The sequence below is a fragment of the Gossypium hirsutum genome, chromosome A08 (assembly GCF_007990345.1).
Source record: "Gossypium hirsutum isolate 1008001.06 chromosome A08, Gossypium_hirsutum_v2.1, whole genome shotgun sequence".
In the NCBI taxonomy this organism is placed as follows: Eukaryota; Viridiplantae; Streptophyta; class Magnoliopsida; order Malvales; family Malvaceae; genus Gossypium; species Gossypium hirsutum.
Window position 1 is genome coordinate 87680552 of NC_053431.1, and position 19811 is coordinate 87700362.

At 34.9% G+C, this 19811-nt stretch overlaps 1 protein-coding gene across 1 annotated transcript; it reads right to left on the reverse strand.

Annotated features, from left to right (window-relative positions):
- Positions 1 to 18562: 18562 nt before the first annotated feature.
- Positions 18563 to 19542, reverse strand: LOC107921798 (uncharacterized). The gene is made up of 2 exons (XM_016851645.2): positions 19075 to 19542; positions 18563 to 18987 (listed from the first exon to the last, which is right to left on the reverse strand). The coding sequence occupies exons 1-2, from the start codon at positions 19150 to 19152 to the stop codon at positions 18718 to 18720; spliced, it is 348 nt and encodes a 115-aa protein (XP_016707134.1). The 5' UTR covers positions 19153 to 19542; the 3' UTR covers positions 18563 to 18717.
- Positions 19543 to 19811: the final 269 nt, after the last annotated feature.

Genomic DNA, 19811 nt, shown 5'->3' on the forward strand with positions numbered 1-19811 from the left:
AATGGTTGAAAGTCCAGGGTTTTACCATGAGAATTTTCATGTTGTTTCTAAAATTTTATGGAAGAAAATGAATCATAGTTGTTAAATAAACAACTTTTGTGAGGTAGTTTTCATAGAAACCCTAACTAAGGACCATTTTGCATAAGTTGTAAAATAGTTGATAAATGTGTGAAATAATGAGAATTGTGACCTGCTCCTAGTATAAAAAAGTATTCGACTAGGCTTGATTAATGAGAAAATGTGATAAAAATCAATTTTCGGGTCTAGGGGTAAAATGGTCATTTTGTGAAAGTATAAGGGCAAAATGGTCATTTTGCCCAATTATGAATTGTTGAGTACCTAGATCAATAAAATGATTAAATTTGTGAATTTTTATCATTATAGATCAAGAATTACAAAATCTGGGCCTAAACTGAAGAAAAGCAAAACAAGTGGACTAAGCCGAACTAGTCGTCTACAATTTGAATACCAAGGTAAGTTGTATATAAATAATACATCCACATTGTTATTATATGTGTTTGAATTGATATAGCATAAATTTCTTGTTTGTGGAAATGATTATGTATGATGAATACCGAGATAGTAGAACTCCTGTTTGAACCTTAGGAAATACATCGGATATTCATGCCATGACATTCGGGTTATTTGTGTGCTAGTGTAAGACATGTTTGGGACATGCATCGGCCACATTATGAGAGCCAGTGTAAGACCATGTCTGGGATATGGCATCAACATTGAGACTAGAGCTAGTGTAAGATATGTCTGGGACATGCATCGGCCTCGAGATGTAAGCCAGTGTAAGACATGTCTGGGACATGCATCGGCTACGAGATGTGTCAATGTGTCAGTGTAAGACCATGCCTGGGACATGGCATCGATATGTATAGAGGTGTTAGTGAAAGACCATATATGAGACATAGCATCGGCACAAATATGTGAGAGCTAGTATAAGACCATGTCTGAGACGTGGTGTCGGCCTCGATTTTGATAGTCAGTGTAAGACCATGTCTAGGAAATGGCATCGACTTGATGGATGAGCTAGTGTAAGACTATGTCTAGGACATGGCATCGGTATTATACCCTATGTTTGAGGCTTAATGAATATCCGATAACATTCTAAATGGTTCAATGGTGAGAGTTACAGTTTGAGTTAAACAAGAAAAGTATAACCATGTTATGAGTGGTGCAGGTACCCATTTGAAATGTATGAGATCTGAGCTCAATATATGCTATGTGAATTATATTGGATAGTGATGAGTAAGTTTGCTTATGCCTACTTCTGTAATATGAGCATGATGATGAATGGTAAAGTTGTTGTTACATTTATTTGCATGCAACTTACTAAGCTTTATGCTTACTCCATCTCCTTTCCATTTTCTTATAGTCTCGTCCAATTAGCTCGAGGATCATCGGACATTAGAGGCATCGATCACACTATTATTCGAAGCACTTGGCATAGTTAGATCTTTTATTTTGATAATGGCATGTATAAAACCCTGACTTTTGAGTTTTGTGTCATTGTTAATTGACCAAAAGTGTTGGCTTACTTTAGCTTTTGATTCATTTTGTATATGGCCATGGAAAATGGCTAATATTGAAAGTTATTATGTGAATGCAAGCTAGTCTTTCATGAATGTGAAATTGTTGGCATGGTTGAATATATGTAATGTATATAGGTCTTAACTATGGTTGTTTGGTTGAGAAATCATATTAAGTTAAACTTTGATATGTTCGTTGATGTTAGATTGTGTTTCAGGGTGGCAAAGGCTTGGTAGATAGCCTTATATTGTCCACACGGGTAGACACCGGGCGTATGTCTAGGCCGTGTGTGACACACAGTCAACCCCAAGGGCGTGTTGTTCAGCCGTGTGTCCCCTGCACGTAAAATTTGCAAGTCAGAATGCATGGTAGTAAACACACGAGCAAGACACAGCCGTGTGTCTCAACCGTGTGGAGGACACAGCCTCTGGCCACGGACGTGTGCCCTCAATTGGATGCTGATGTTAGAAATAGAATGTCAAGGTTTTTAGACGGACACGGGCGTGTCATGGACGTGTGAGGGACACGGGCCATAGACACGGGTGTGTGTCAAGCCATGTGAAAACCCCTGTAGGTTTGAATTTTGAATTTAATTCACACGAGCATGGGACATGGGCATGTCCCTAAATGCTTAGGTCGTGTGTGTCATACGGGCCATCAACACAGCCATGTTATAATGATCACACAAGCGTGTTGACCTTCCACACGGGGGTGTGCCCTGTCTCAAAGGTTATTTTTCCTAAAGTTAGTTAAAGGACCCGGGTTGGTCGTAAATGGTTTCCAATAGATGTTTGAGGCCTCGTAGGCCCATATTAAAGAGTTTAAAAAAAAGTTTGAAAAATATTTTAATTTTTCCGAATCTTAATGACTTCGAAATGATTGTACGTATGTGATTAAGTATGGTAACGCTTCGTATCCTGTCCCAGCATAGGGCTAGGGTGTGGGGTGTTACAACCTTAGCATCCGTTCGAGCAAATGTTTGTCTGGCTGATGATGGGTCACTTTTGGCAAAATTAACTATTCGACCTACCTTCTTATCTCTGATCTTGGAAGAACAATTGAAGGATACATAGTGTGAGGTATATAAGCAACGTTTTTCGTATAGAGAATCAACAAGTTTTAACATAGAAAAATATGGTGAACTTTAATTTATGGGAAGGTTGTATGTGGCTAGTAGGAATGGTTTAAGACAAGCATTATTGAGAGAAACTAATCAATGACCCTTCTCGCTTCATCTAGAAAGTGTTAAAATGTATCATGATTCGAGAAGTTTGTATTGGTGGCTTGGAATGAAGAAAGAAATAACATATCACATCTCCAATTGTTTGACATGCCAGCGGATTAAAGCAGAACATCAAGTTCCCTCAGGCAAGTTGTACCATTTAGAGATACCTGGGTGAAGGTGGGACAAGATCACCATAGATTTTGTTTCAAGATTCCCTCTCAGCCCTTCAAAGAAGAACTCAGTATAGGTAATTGTAGATTGGCTTACCAAGTCAGCATATTTCTTGTCTGTGCGTACAAGTTACTCATTGGAAAATTCGGATGAGCTCTACATTTTTGAAATAGTATGCCTGCATAAAATTCCAACATTTATAGTTTCAAATTGTGACCCAAGATTTACGTCAAGATTTTGAAGACAACTACAAGAATCGTTGGGAAAAAAGTTACGATTCAGTATTGCCTTTCATCCTCAGTCAGATAGGCAGTCTGAAAGAGTTATACAAGTCCTTGAGTATATGCCCCAAAGCTGTGTGATAGATTTTGGGCTAAATTGGTAAAGATATCTCTCCTTGGCAGAGTTTGCGTATAATTACAACCATCACGCTAGTCCAAGAATGTCACCTTTCTAAGCTCTGTATGGAAGAATGTATAGATCACCCACTTGTTGGATGGAACTCAGTGAAAGAAAATTTTTTGGTCCTGATTTAGTACAAGAAACATAGGGAAAAAATCCTATCATTCAATATAATCTAAAAGTAGTTCAAGACAGCTAGAAAGCTTATGCTGACCTAAAAAGGAAAGAAATCTCTTTTAAAGTGGGTGACAAAGTATTTCTGAAGGTTTCTCCTTGGAAGAAGATCATAAGGTTCGAACATAACGATAAATTAAGTCTGTGTTTCATATGACCATATAAGATTCTGGATTATGTTGGTCCAGTGGCGTACAGATTGCCGTTGCCACTAAAGTTATCAAAGATACATAATACATTTCATGTATCCATGTTAAGAAGACATTGATCAAATCCAAATCATTTGGTATAAGTTGAAGCACTGGAAGTGAAGCCAAACTTTTCCTATGAAGAGAAACCTATTCACATTTTAGCAAGGGAAGTTAAAGAGTTGAGAAACAAAAAAAATTCCTTTAATTAAGGTACTATGGAGAAATCATAATACATAAGAAGTCACTTAGGAAAGAGTTTTCGATGAAATAACAATATCCTTAGTTATTCACTGGTAAGAATTTCGAGGGCGAAATTTTCTAAGTAGGGGAGAATTGTAACAACCCACTCAGCGGATAATATATCAACTCATTGTTTAGCGTATAGTTGTTTATGCTAAGAGTAGAAAACGAATAAGTTGGTAGAGTATTTGTTTTTGGTTGTGAATTTGGCATATTCTATAGGATTCACCATTTGGCGAACTCCAGGTTTTGGTGAACTTTAGGGTTTGGCTGACTCTTCTGTTAAGGTATTCGCCAACCCTAAATATTTAGGGGAACTCGTTAGTTTACAGCTCGATAAGTTAGCTTTTACGATTAGTATATGTTATGATGACGTGGTAAGTGAAGATAGAGTTTAGTTAGAATTGAACTTGAATACTATTAATGATTTGATACTTAATTAATTCTTTTCAAATTTCTAGAACAACCGTGGGATCGTTTAACTTCCTATTATTTTTTTTCCTGTGCGTCTTTCTATAAGGATATTAGAATAGCTAGTTTGTATGTTTTTCTTCTGCTTCTTCTTCTTCCTTACATTTCTCCTGAAGCTTTAGAAATTCTAAGTTTGCATCTGTAGCAAGGAGTTTCCAGTACTTAGCTAACTTCATTGTGAACATTAGACTACTGGTAATTTCTAGTAAACCCTTAGGTCATTTTCAAAGAAATTTACATGTTTACAATAATGCATGCATAGCGTTTAGAATTGTTCTTGAGGGAGGAAACGTCTTGATTCTGGGTTGCATGCTATTGATTGGGTTGCATGTTACCAATTCATGCATGCATGTCAAATTTAGATATTTTGATAATCTGATAAATGTGTTTGTATCTCTTTTATCTCAAGAAGCTAACAAAGGTCCAAGCAACAACGGTAAAGGACTTGCTGAGTAGGTTATTGTGTTAGAATTTTTGGTGAGCTCCTTCTTACTCCATGTGGTGTAAATTCTATTATTGTATCAATTATGTAAGGTAAGTGTTCCTTCTCAGCAAGGTAAGTGGGTGTTAGTTTTGAGGTGTTCAACCAATATTATCAGTGTGGGTATGGTCTGTTATGTTTCAATGTGTAACACCCTCCTTAATACACAAGCTAGTACCGCCAATATGTGATATGTGAGACGTGATGATGAAGAAGAGGAATATGTTTATGAAGCCTTTGGTACGATAGCTATATTACACACTGAACTAGTAGATTACAAGAAAACATACGCGACTAAACATATATGATAGAAGAGTTAAAGGGGTGTGTACATATGATTACGATTGGGCGATATGATTCTGATTCTGAATTTTGGGTACAAGGCTGGCATAAGGATTGGTAGTGTATAAGTTATGTTTAAGTTGGTGGAGTTTAAACGCCCATGTGTTTGGTTAAGTTGGCATATTTAGTCTATTTGTGTTCTATGAACACCATTAGACGTATCATGATTATGGTGTTTGAAACTCTCTGAAATGTTGGGTATACTTCTAATATTAAAGCTAGTTTATAAGTAGTATCACTATATAATAGTTGTGTTCTTTTTTTTATGGAACTTACTAAGTTCATTTGAACTTATTCTATTATCCTTTCCTTCTCAAGCATGCTGATTAAAGGATGTGATTCCATTGAAGGGACTACGCCAGAGAACTGTTGATTGTGAGCTATCTATTTAATTCTTTATCATGCATGACCATTGTGGGGGTGGCGTGTAGACATGTTTTGTAACCGAATTGTATAACAAACTATCATTTTTGTCAAGATATGGTTTTATGAGAAACTTTGTAAACCTTTGATGTATGTAATTTAATATATATTGTTCTATAAGATTGTCTCATTGGAATATATGTCAAATGATTTAGAATGTCATTTTAACCGTCAAGGATGCACTTGAAAATATTGTGTGGATTTAAATCATCTAACTTTTTATTTAATCTATTAACTTATATTTAAGGCTTCTGCCAAATGTTTTATCTAGAAATATTTTATTTGTTGTAACATTGATTTGATTGTTCTGTATTGTTATATTGAGGGTTATGCCAAGAATTCGATACTTTTTTAAAAAAAATTGTTAATAAAATCATATGATTTAAGTTGTGGCACTCTCTATTCAAATTTGATGATCGAGATGGGAAGGGAATATCATACGGCAAGGGAGGCAAAGAAGAAGGGAAAAAGGTAAGGAGTGAAACAAAGGGAAGTAAAGTAAAGGAAAGAAGGGGGAACATGTGGAGTGGAAAAAGGAATAAGAAGGGAAAGTAGAGCAAAATATAGGAGTAAAGAATCTCCCTTGCAATGGGAATCAAACTTGGGTCACAAGGGAAACTTAGCTTACTCTTAACCATTTGGCTAGAACTCACACTTGTTCAAGAATTAACAACAACTAAATTTAGATGGCGTATGACATGGACTTTTAACCAAGCGCTTTATAATTTAATCAAACCCAATACATATTTTTCTATTTGAAAAAATAAATATTATTTATTAAATTAATTCAAATAAATTAATTTTTCAATTAAATAATTTTTTCAACCCAATTCTAGTTCTGCTAAAGTTATTATAATTTTACTGAAAAAGAATCTATGAGAAAATATATTTAATTTCTATATTCAACAAATTCTCAATGACCAATTAATTTAATTCTATTTTCGAACTTCAATTATTTAATTAAATAATAATTTGAAATACTTAAATTAATTCTCAGGTCGTTTCCATACTTAGTGAGGAACCATATTCATTTACTAATGTAACTCATTTATCTAACATTATCATTTTCATCCATTTTTATTCATTCTATTCTTCATACAATTCATTTATGGTTTTAGTGAGCTAGTGGAGGGGTCGATTGGACATATGTAATTACGGATAAATTATTTATAATTAAGCTCTAACTTTTCACCTATTAATTAAAAACTAATTTAGACACGAAGTCATTTCACTGTAATATCGTGACTAAGTTCTCCCTAATTATATAACATTACAAAAGCTACTCGATCATTTTTTGCCCAATGATATTTTCATAGCGTGTTACCCTCATAGGATATCCTTAATCTCTTTGAGATAAATTCATTCTCCCAATATGATCCTATTTTGTCTCATGGTAACCGATACATCTTCCTTCATGAAAAGTCAATTACATTCAAATGATAATTAAGTCATTTATCACAAAGACAAACGACCCGTGGCCATATTTACTTTCCATCTATCATGCAATACCAATGAAAGGATATTATTTACCCATTTCTTGGGCTATGAATTTCACTATTGTGAATTACACTACATACTATAGAAGTCGTACACCCAACACACCAGCTTTTAGTTCCTTATTTATTTTAACTTAAGCTTTTACATACATCAAAGTATATAAGTCGCGCATACATAGCCCATCATCCACTTTGAATTAAGGTATGTCACATTATGAATGCCATAAGTGAATAAATCCATAAAAGGATTCAAGAACTATTCTACTTAGGTCCTGTCTAGTGTATTGTCAGTCTAGTTAATCACATCTATGTCTCTATCTTCTAAAAGTCATCTGCTCAATGCTCAAGACAAAGTGTAACACCCCTTACCTGTATTCGACGCCGGAACAGGGTTTGAGGCATTACCAGATTTAAATATAAGCAAACATACAAAATCGAGACATAAAGTTCCATTCAAATTTAAAACTTTTCATTTACATCCACATCTTTCCTAAAACGAGACCTACGAGGCCCAAAACATAATTTGGGAGTGGTTCGAGACTAAACTGAGAACTTTAGAAAATTTTACAACATTTAGAATATTTTTCATGTTTTAAGGGCCACACGCCCGTGTGGGCAAGCGGTGTGGTCACACACGCTCATATCCTTAACTCGTGTAACTCTCTGTTTGTCATCCAAGAACAAATTGAAGTCACACGGCCAAGGCATACACCCGTGTGTTTAAGCCTTGTGGTCGATTTAATTTTCATAATTTTTCATAAAATAGGTGCAGACTTCACATGCCCAAGGCACACGCCCTGGGCACACGCCTGTGCTTGAGGCCGTGTCGTCTGGCCGTGTGCTCAATTCTGAGCATTCTATTTTGCAACAATTAAGGTGCAGGGGACACACGGCCGGAACACACGCCCATGGGGCAAGCCGTGTGTCACACACGGCCTAGACACACGCCCGTGTATCTACCCGTGTGGACAAAAATAATGTTATTTTCCAAGCCATATTATCACCCTTCCATACACAAACCTACACAACAAATCATAGCACCATTCCAAGTATATACATTCAACCAAATTAGCCACAACCAAGGCATCAATACCTCATTCACATGCTATCATTGATCATACACAAACATCATATATTTCTCAAGTCAAATCATGCAATTTCCCACATCCATGAAAGACTTCATCATATGCATATATAATTAAATCAATATTAGCCAATTTCAATGGCCATTTACAAAGTGAATTATCAACCAGCATGAGCCAACACATTTGGCCAAATCAATTATGACACATAACAAAATGACCAAGTCCCTATTCATGCCATAACTCAAAATATTGAAATCATTGGTACCTAAAATATTAAGTTGATAGTGTGACTGGATCTCCGACAATCTCCGATCCTCAAGTTGACTTGGTAACACTATAAGACAAGGGAAAAGAAAAGGGAGTAAGCTCTAAAGCTTAGTAAGGTCCCATGCAAATAATAAGCATTATAAACTCACATTTAAAATACAATTAACTTAAAGTAAATTAATATAAGTGTCATTATAAATCTCATAATCAAACTTACTCATTCACAACCTTATAGAGGAATTCATCACATGTTGAACTCATTAAGCATGAGTTTTATGTGCATACCTGTACCAATTTACAACATACCGTAGTCTTTCACAACTTTGACATTCTCGTTGCATTTCCTGTTGAACTACTTGGAATACTAAAGGATACTCGGGAATCTCCAACACATAGTACCATACCAATGCCATATCCCAGATATGGTCTTATATGGGATCTCGTATCGACACCAATAGCCCAACTATGGTCTTACACGAATCCTCATATCGGTGCCATATCCCAGATATGGTCTTACACGAAATCTCAATAACCCTAATGTCATGACATTTGTATCCTATCTATTCCTAAGGTTCAACCGAGATTTCACGCTTGTCAAAACTTAGTCGAATATGTCTATGAGCCAATCACAATTCATACAATAATAAAACATTAAAGCATAATTAAAACAATACATTATTTACATAAGAACTTACCTCAGTACAAAAATAGTAGGAAATGGACCTAATCGTCAAATACTTTGTTTTTCCCCCAATCTAGGTCCGAACCTCATTTCTCTTTATCTATAATAGAAAATTTAATTCATTTATTAATCACATTACTCAATTCAGTCCAGAACTTATATTATGGCAAAATTACATTTTACCCCTAAACTTTAACATATTTACATTTTGGTCCATAGGCTTGTAAAATGAAATCTATTCAATTTCATCAAGACCCAAGCCTAGCCGAACCTCTTTCATGCTTATAACAGCCCACATTTTCCATTTAATCACACTTTTATACACATTTTGAAATCTTTTTATAAATTGGTCCTTTTGACATTTTCATCAAAAATCACATAGAAAAAGTTGTTTATCTAACATTAAACTTGCATAATATACCATTAGACATCAAAATACACAAATATCTAACATGGTTCAAACCCTATACCTCAATCATCTCTCAAATTAATGGTAGAAATAGATAGATCGAGTGATAACGACTTAAAAAATGTAAAGAGCATTAAAAACAGGGCATGAACGGACTTACAATTGAGCTTGAAAAGTGGAAAAACCCTAGTTATGTCTTCCTTCTAATTTTAGACACAAGCATGAAGAAAATGGGCTAAATTTTGGCTTGATTTTTGGTTTTTAATTCATTTATTTACCAAATGACTAAAATACCATTTTTCCAAAACACTAAAATTCTCTTACCTCATGTCTATTTTTGTCCAACTTAAAGTAAAATGGTCTAATTACCACCTAAGGACCTTCAATTTAAAATTTCATAGCAATTAGACACCTCTAGCATGTAGAACTCAACTTTTGCACTTTTTACAATTTAGTCCTTTTTGCTAAATTGAGTGCCCAAACGTCAAAATTTTCGAATGAAATTTTCACAAAATCACTTCGTAAAATTGTAGACCATGAAAATGTAATAAAAAAAGTTTTTATACATCGAATTCGTGGTCCCGAAACCACTGTTTCGACTAGGCCCAAAATCAGGCTGTTACACAAAGCATCTCCCTAATTGGACTTGATAGATGAAATATTAGTCTTGAAATCTTTTTTTTTTAATTTTTTATTTTAGACTAAGGACATGTTTAGGTTCATCTACTAGTACAAGTTGTCTTTTCGTATTATAATCCAACCACTTAATACCGTTTAATATTATTTAAACATTAAATAACTAGTGAGCCAATATTTGATTTTCTTGCAAAAACCATTGAGGACAATATAAAAAAGGGTATTAATGTAATTTATGGATCATTTTAGTAAACCAATCTGTTCATAAAAAAATATAATTGTACATAGATGAAAATACCACACAACACTAGATCCAACATCTACTAGCTAGGAGTTTTGAGAAGCGCATAGGGAGCTTGAGAATGCAAAATATGACTCATCTACTTCACTAGGACAAGTGAGAGGCTATTGGATTTGGTTCCCTAAGTGTAGTATATTCGTTTGTATACCTGTATTTTTTTTTCGAACAAATTGGTTTAATAAAATTATTCATGAATTACATTAATACCCTCTGGATATTTTCCTCAATAGTTTTTGTACGCAAAGCAAAATGGAAGAAAATATTAGCTTACTAGTTATCTAATGTTTAACTAATACTGAGCAGTATTACGTGGTCGAATCATAATACAAAAAGGTAACTTGTATTAGTAAATGAACCTAAACATAACCTTAGCCTAATCGAAAATGAGAAAACAAATTGAAAGGCTAATATTCCGTCTATCAAGTCCAACTAGGGAGATTCATTGTCTTGAGCATTGGAGCGGCTAACTCCTAGAAGTTAGAAACATAGATGTGACTGACTAGAATGACAGTACATCAAATAGGACTCAAGTAGAATAGATTTTGAATCCGTTTATAGATTTATTCACTTATGGCATTTAAAATGTGGCATACCTTAATTCTGAGTAGATGATGGACTATGCATGCATGACTTGTATACTTTGATGTAAGTAAAAGCCTGAGTTCAAATATATAAGGAACCAAAAGCTAGTGTGTTGGGTATACGAATTTTTTCGTATGTAATACCATTCACAATAGTGGAATTCATAGCCAAATAAATGAGTAAATGATATCCTCTCATTCGCATTACATGATAGATGAAAAGTAAACATAGTCACGGGTTGTTTGTCTTTGTGATGAATGACTTAATTATTATTCGATAGTAATTGACTTTTCATGAAGAAAGAAATGGTTACCATGAGATAAAATAGGATCATACTAGGAGCGGATTTATCTCAAAGAGATTATGGATATCCTATGAAGGTAACATACTTATGATAAGGTTATTGAGCAAACATTGATTGAGTAGCTTTTGTAATGGTATGTAATTGGGGAGAGCTTAGACATGATATTATAGTTGAATGACTTCATTGTAACAGCCCGATTTTGGGGGCTAATCAGAATAGTGGTCTCGAAACCACAATTCAAAGTCAGAGAAATTATTTTATTATTAAAATAGAGTCATAGCATGTTTATAATAGTGCATGAAAAATTTGGTGAGCTAATTTTAGCGTTTGTGAGCCAAATTACGAAAAAAGACTAAATCGTATAAAGTGCAAAAGTCTTAAATTGATAACTAAGGGTGCCAAATTGCCATGTATCATAACTTGGGGAGTTTTTTAAGTGAAATTGGGCCATTAAATAGGTGATGGCCGGCCATGGTAGATGGAAATGTTGAAAAGTCAACATTAGGTAAAATTTAATGACATGAGGTGTATTATAATAATACCTAAGCCTAGCTATCATCTTTTTCTTTCATTCTCTCTCCATTCCACCAATTTTTTCAGCTATTGTTAAGGTTTTTGAACTTCAAAATTTTCAGCAACTTCTTCCTCTCACAAGTAAGTGATTTTAATGAGTTTTCTTGAAGATTTTTGCATTTTTGAGACCCTTGAAGCATGAGCTTTCAAATGAGGGGTCTATGTTGCAAAATGATTAAGAGTTTAGAGTTTGACCATGCGAGTATTTAGGGTGTTTTCTAAAACTTTATGAAAGAAAATTAGTCTTGGGTATCTTATAAACAACTTTTGTGAAAGGTGTTAGCATGAAAACACCTAATAGGACTAATATGCATAAGTTGTAAAATAGATAATAAATGTGTGAAATGGTTAGAATTTGGAGTTTCTATAAGATTCAAAGAGGTTCGTCTAGTCTTGAGAAATAAAGAAATTTGATAAAAATCGATTTTCGAGCTGAGGGGTAAAATGGTCATTTTGCAAAAGTCTAGGGGCAAAATGGTCATTTAGCCCAATTGTGAATTGTTGAGTGCTTAGGTTGATAAAGTGACTTAATAAGTGCATTTTCTTATTATAGATTAAGAAATACCGTGTTCGAACCTAGACCGGGGGAAAGCCAAGCAAACCGACTAAATCGGCTAGTTGCCACATTTTGTAATCCGAGGTAAGTTGTATGTAAATAATACAACTACATGGTTAATTATATGTTCTTGAATTATTACAGCATAAATTGCTTGATTGTGAAATTGAGAATTGTATAATGATAAATGAGTTAGTAGAATTTCTGTTGGAACCTTAGGAAGTAAATCGGATATTCATGCCATGACATTTGGGTCATTCGTGTGTGAGTTAGTGTAAGACATGTCTGGGACATGCGTCGGCCACATTATGAGAGCCATTTAAGACCGTTCTAGGACATGGCATCGGCATTGAGACGAGGGCTAGTGTAAGACATGTTTAGGACATGCATCGGCCTCGAGACGTAAGCCAGTGTCAAACATGTCTGGGACATGCATCGGCTACGAGATGATAGTCAGTGTAAGACTATGTCTAGGACATGGTATCGACTTGAGATATGAGCCAATGTAAGACCGTGTTTAGGACATGGCATCGGCACCTTACCGTTTGCTTGAGGCTTATGTAATATCCAGTAGTATTCCGAATAGATCAACGGTGGAAGTTATGTTCTTAAGCTAATGAGGAAAGTATAACAGTGTTGTGAGTGGTACAGGTACCTAATTGGTACGTATGAGATATGAGCTTAATATATATAATATGTGACTTGTATGGATGGTAATGAGTAAGTTATGCTTATGCCTGCCTTGGTGTTATGAGCATGTTGATTCTTGATAAATTGTTGTTGTATATTTACTTATATGCAACTTACTAAGCTGTTATGCTTACTCATTTCCCTTTTCATTTCCTTACAGTGCCACCTAACTAGTTCAAGAATCACCGGAAGTCAGAGATATTGATCACACTATCGACCGAAGCATTCGGTATAGTTGGATTTATATTTTTTAATATGGCGTGTATAGGACTTAGACTTTATTATTTTGTGTCATTAAGGTTTGGCCATATGTATTGGCTTGGGTTGGAAACCCTTCAATTTGTATTAAGCCTTGAATGATGGCTAACATTTATTTTGAATTTATAAAAGATGCATTATCATGGTTGAATGAATGTCCATTGTAGTTGATTTGGTTATAAGAATTATGCTTGTTTTGGTATTGGTTGGTATTTGTATAGAACTATATATGTAAGGTTGGCAATTGGGCTTGGTAAATAGCCTAATATTGTCCACACGGGTAGGCACACGGGCGTGTGTCTAAGCCGTGTGTGACACACGGTCTACCCCATGGGCATGTGGTCCAACCGTGTGTTCCCTACACATAAAAATTTCAAGTCAGTATGCATGGTAGTAGATACACGGGCAGAGACTGTAACACCCTTCACCCGTATCCAATGCCAGGATAGGTGTCGAGGTGTTACTGGGATTTCACGTTCATAAACATATTAAATCAAGTCACTAAGTTGTGCTCTAATTTAAAACTTTTCAAATATGTATATCTTTTCCCTTAAATAGGCCTTCGAGACCTAAAACATGTCTAGAGGCGGCGCAGTACAAAACCGAGAACGTTTGATAAACTTTGCGCACCTTGGAAAATTCTTTTAACTTGAAGTGTCACACGCCCATGTGACTTGGGACACGCCCGTGCAATCACCCCGTGTCCAAGACTTGAGCATTTTGTTAAATTCACACAACCAAGACACACGCCCGTGTGTTTAGCCCGTGTTCATTTAACAGACTTACCATTTTAGATGCAGGGGACACACGACCATGCCACACGCCCACGGGTGTGGCCCGTGTGTCACACACGGCCTAGGTACACGCTCGTGTACCCAACTGTGTAGACCCTATTAAGCTATTTTCCAAGCATATGGTCACCACCTTTTAACACTTATACTTAATAAATATTAAAAACAAAGTAAAACATAATTATGCTCTCATAAATGATCTTTGCAAAAACTCATTGCATGGAAACCTCATATAATTGGTTTCGTACATGTAGGTTATTTCCTATCTTATATTTATGTGTTGTAATACCACTTTAATACATTCAAGATTGGCTCGTTCTTCTGACTCATTACCATTTGGAATCCAACCATCGCACATGATTACAAACTTGCATGGAAATTTTGTAGGTCATAGCCTACTTCAAAACAAGCCGATCTCTATGGCCATAAACAAAAAGATAGATTTATCTTTACAAGCCTTCATTTGGCAAATCAAATGACACATATAAAAAAATATTCAAAAGACCTATACATGCAATTCAACAATTTAGAAATGTCTTTATACCAAAGCTGGTCTATTTGATAGTATGCTGACTCTCCAACAGTCCTCCAATCTTTATGAGTCCTCGAGCTCTGTGAGAGACAAGGAAAAGAGAGGGGTAAGCATTTTCATGCTTAGTAAGCTCGAATAATCGAAAAGTAAACTTAGCAAGTAATTAGCATGAAATCAAATTGGGCAATAAATTCAATGAGCATAGGATGGCTTCCCTATCACTTACACTCAATCAATGAGTTTGTCACATAACAACGCATTATAAAAGTTATCTTAGATGAACTCATCATTCAACATCTCATTTGTATATATATATCACATTAATCTCGGTGAGTTTCTAGGAAATTTCGATGGAATACCCATTTACTGTCAATTCGTACAATGATCGTTTCAGATATGCACTCCCGCGAACCTCACATCTTATGGCGGGATTACCAGTCCAGGATAAATCCCCCATTTTATAAACTCATAAGGTGATGTCAGGATTACCAGTCCAGGCTAAATCCCTTATAACGACAAACACCTTTATTGAGCTCGGATCTGAATTACCAGTCAAGGTTAAATTCAGATCCTAATCGGATTACCCGTCTGGGCTAAATCCATAATGCACACATATTCTTCAAGAGGCTCGACCATTCAAAGGAACACCCATCCTGGCTAGATCCTTTTATAAATGAGATCAATAGATTACCTGTTCGGGCTAAATCCTTACTGCAACACATGCAGGACCTCATTACACATGTCAATCATGGTTTATCCATCGAATTCCCTTTTTAACCTTAACCGAGACATTTATCACACTTTATACTTAAACATGCATTTCATAGAATTTCATGTTATTAATAAATGCAATCATCATGCATTCATAAATCATATAATTAGGCACATTGAGTGTTTACTTTAAGTTATCCGAACTTACCTGGTATTCATTTCGGTGTCGTGTTTCGGTTATTCTGAATCTTTTCGTTTTCCTCGATCGACCTCTAGAATTTGTTCCTCGAGGTCTATAACAATAAAAATATATCATTAACACTCCACATTATACATTTCAATTCTAAATTCCACCCCCGTTCCAAATGACCGTTTTGCCCCTAACATTTCACATTTTTATGATTTAGTCTCTAGGCTCGTACAATGAAACGCATGCAATTTCTACCTTACTCAAGCCTAGCCAAACACTTTTCCCTCTTATGGTAGCCCACATTTTCCATTATTTTCACATTTCTACCACACATTTTACAACTTTTGCAAAAAGGTCCCTTTAGGGGTTTTTCATGAAAATCATCTAGGAAAAGTTGTTTAACACATTTCAAACTTTCACATTCCTCCATAAAACATCAAAATACAAGTAAATCATGCATGGGTAAATTTTTAAGCATGAACCCTAGCATGAAATATGGGTAAAAATAGAGAGAGCAAGCTACCGGGATTTCAAAATTACAAAGAACATTAAAAACGGGGCTTGGGAGCACTTACTATTGAGCTTGGAAAGCTTGAAACCCTAGCTATGGAAACCCTAGAAATTTTGGCAGCTGGAGAAGAAGAATGGCTGATTTTTGGTTCATTTTTCCCATTTTATTTCACTTAAATGCCAAATGACCAAAATGCCCTTAATCCCTTTCTTTGAAATTTCATCCATACAAGCCCATTTTTGTTCAAAAATTTAGAAATTGGGAAAATTGCTCCCCAAGACCTTCTATTTTATAATATAAAGCAATTTCATGCAAATTGCTTCTAGAATCCAAGTTTTACAATTTATTCAATTTAGTCCCTAATTTTCCAATTGGGCACTTACTCAAAGAATTACTTCATGAAACTTTAACACATGCATATTCTCATATTCTAAGCCTCGTAATAATCATAAAATAAATATTTTGATGTTAGATTTGTGGTCTCGAAACCACTATTCTGACTAAGCCCTATTTTGGGATGATACAGAGACACGACCGTGTGTCTCAGCCGTGTGAAGGGCACAGTCTAGCACACGGGCGTGTGACTTGGCCATGTGGCCCTTAGGAATGACGTAATTAACATAATGTCCAGGTTTTCACACACAGGCTAAGACACAGGTGTGTCATGGCCGTGTGAAGGACAATGGCTAGAGATACAAGCGTGTGCCAGGCCATGTGAAAACCCCTGTAGGTGTGCATTTAGAATTAATTTCACACGGGTGGAGAACATGGGCGTGTCCCTGTCTTGCTTAGGCCGTGTGAGACACACGGGCCATCAGCACGACCATGTTGGAATGCTCACAGGGGCGTGTTGCCCCTCCCACATAGGCGTGTGCCCCTATGTCAAGTGACATTTCTCTATAGCTGGAAAAAAGACTCGGATTGGTCCCGAATGATTTTCGATGTGTATTTTGGGCCTTGTAAGGCCATATTAAGAATATATTGATAAGTTTAAGAAAGTTTTAAATTTTCCAAGCCATGAAGACTTGGAATTGGTTGTAAGTATGAGTTCAAGTTAGGTAACGCCTCGTATTCCGCCCCGGCGTAGGATACAGGTATAGGGCATTACATTCATGACTAAATGAGTTTATAATTAATACACGGAAAGTTGGAACTTAATTATAAATTATTTGAGTCCTAATTATATATGCCAAACTGATCCCTCCATTAGCTCATTGAAATCATAAATAAATTACATTTAGAATAAAATGAACAGAAATTGATAGAACTAATAAAGTTAGAGAAATGAGTTACATTCGGAAATGAATGTGGTTTCTCACTAAGTATGAAAATTACCTGAGAATTAATTTAAAATTTTCAAATTATTATTTAATTAAATTATTGAAGTTCAAAAATTAAATTAAATTAATTGGTCATTGGGAATTCGTTGAAAATGGAAATTAAATATATTTTCTCATAGATTCTTTTGCAATAAAGTTGTCATGAGTTTAACAAAAAAAATATTTATTTTGGGAAATAGAAAAACATGTATTGGGTTTGATTAAATTATAAAGTGTTGAGTTAAAAGTCCTGAAAGTATGTATAATTGGACTAATACAGGAGAGGCCCAAAACCCCTTATAATGTGTATGAGGGCTGGCAGCCTTAGTATAATTAACTACGGTTAGTCACCCTCTCTCCTAGTAGAACTAGGGGACTTGTTTTTGTATCGAATAAGTATTATTTGTATTCTACCATTTCAACCAAGATTCTTCAATCTCTCCCTATAAATGGATGTCACTGCTAAGGCTATAAAAAAGATATACACAACTTTGAGATATTATTATTCTGCTAAAAAATATTACATAATTTATTTTCTAAGTATAGATTATATTTTTCGAAAATAATAATTTTACCGATTTCTATAGGAGGAGATATTTACTTTTCTACTGAAAGTAAGAAAATTATTTTTTGTTCTATATTTAATTCATGATTGTTCTATAAAAATTATAAATTAAATTTCTAAATTACAAAATATAACTTGTAAAACACCATTAAATTTTATATAAAAAAATGAAGAAGTTTAATTCCACGAATACTTTTTTCTTTTCTTGTTATATACAAATTTTTATGATGTGAATATATTAAAAAATTTGTAATAATATATATATAAGGATAAAAATATATATTTAAATATTTCATAATTTAAAATATATATTTATTAAACTATAAAATTATAAATATATTAAACATATTTTAAAATTTAAATTCAATACTTAATTTTCAATTCACTTTTCAACAAATTTTATATTTTAAATTCGATGATCAAAACGTAGGTTTTTATAAGAAAATTGTTCTAATAGGGATATAATAATTTATTAATTACCACAAATAAATATAAAGCTGATCTGATGAAAGTGATAAATATTACTATAACATAAAATTCAAGCCTTTCTAATTATGGAAACGTGATCAAACCCACTAGGCTTGAATTGTTGATCCATGATCAAAGCGAGGCAAGAGGGGCCTCACTTTTAACTTCTTCCTTGCTTGGGGCATCATTTGATTTATGCTCAGGCTCTTCAGCCTCCTGTTTTGGGGTAGCCTCCACCTTATCTTCAGCATTCTTGTCGTCGGCTTTAGCGTCATCCTCCGCTGGTTTCACGCTCTTACCAGCGTCTGTTTCTGCAGAAACAGCCGTTTGAGCCTTCTTTTCCGGTTCAGAACCATCTACCGCAGGTTTCTCAATCTGACTCTCACCTCCGTTAGTGCTGCTCTGCATTTAGTAAGAGATATCGATGACAAATAGTTTATAATGAAATAACATCATACAACTTGGAGGTACTTAGTGTAATTTATCTACCTGAGCAGTGGTGTCAGAGCTTATAGGAGCGTCGGCAGGGCCGTCGAACTCCTTAGGTTTGCTCGCACAGCCTCCCATGGTAGGTTTGGAGTTTGGGGATTAAAGGGTGCGCGAGTTTCTGGAGGTCGTCGGATTGTAGTTGGTTGAGGATGCTTTTAGATGCGGAGGTGGAATCGAAGGTGAGGCAAGGAAGGAATGGAAGCCAATCCATTAATATAGTAAAACGAGCTTCGAATATTTAGGAAATATTGTAGCGCCGTCTATTTTTGACTTTGTCAGTTGGTGTATAGACGGTGCCGCTTACTTTTCTCGTCCGCATTTCATGCCTGAGACATCACAACTTTGTGCTCAAAATGCTATTCGATTCAACTGAAAAACCTTAGAATTTCACAAGAGCACCCGGAGGAAAGTTGTGGCAATTATATACCTATGCCTCAGGAATTGAGACATTTTACATAATTGATATTCACTAAATTCTCGTATTCTCATATGATTTAAAATGAAATAAAATCAATAACTTTCTCTATTTTGATCACCATCTCATAGATGGTCAATGAAAAGATGACATGGCCACTTTTGAAAATGGTATAATAACTTCAAAATTTATATATCGTGTCAATTTAATTTTAAATCTAAAATATTTAACCTTTAATATTTATATAACATGTCAATTTGGTCTTGAAACTAAAAAAATTAACCATTTTTATTTATATATTATGTAATTTGATAACATTTCA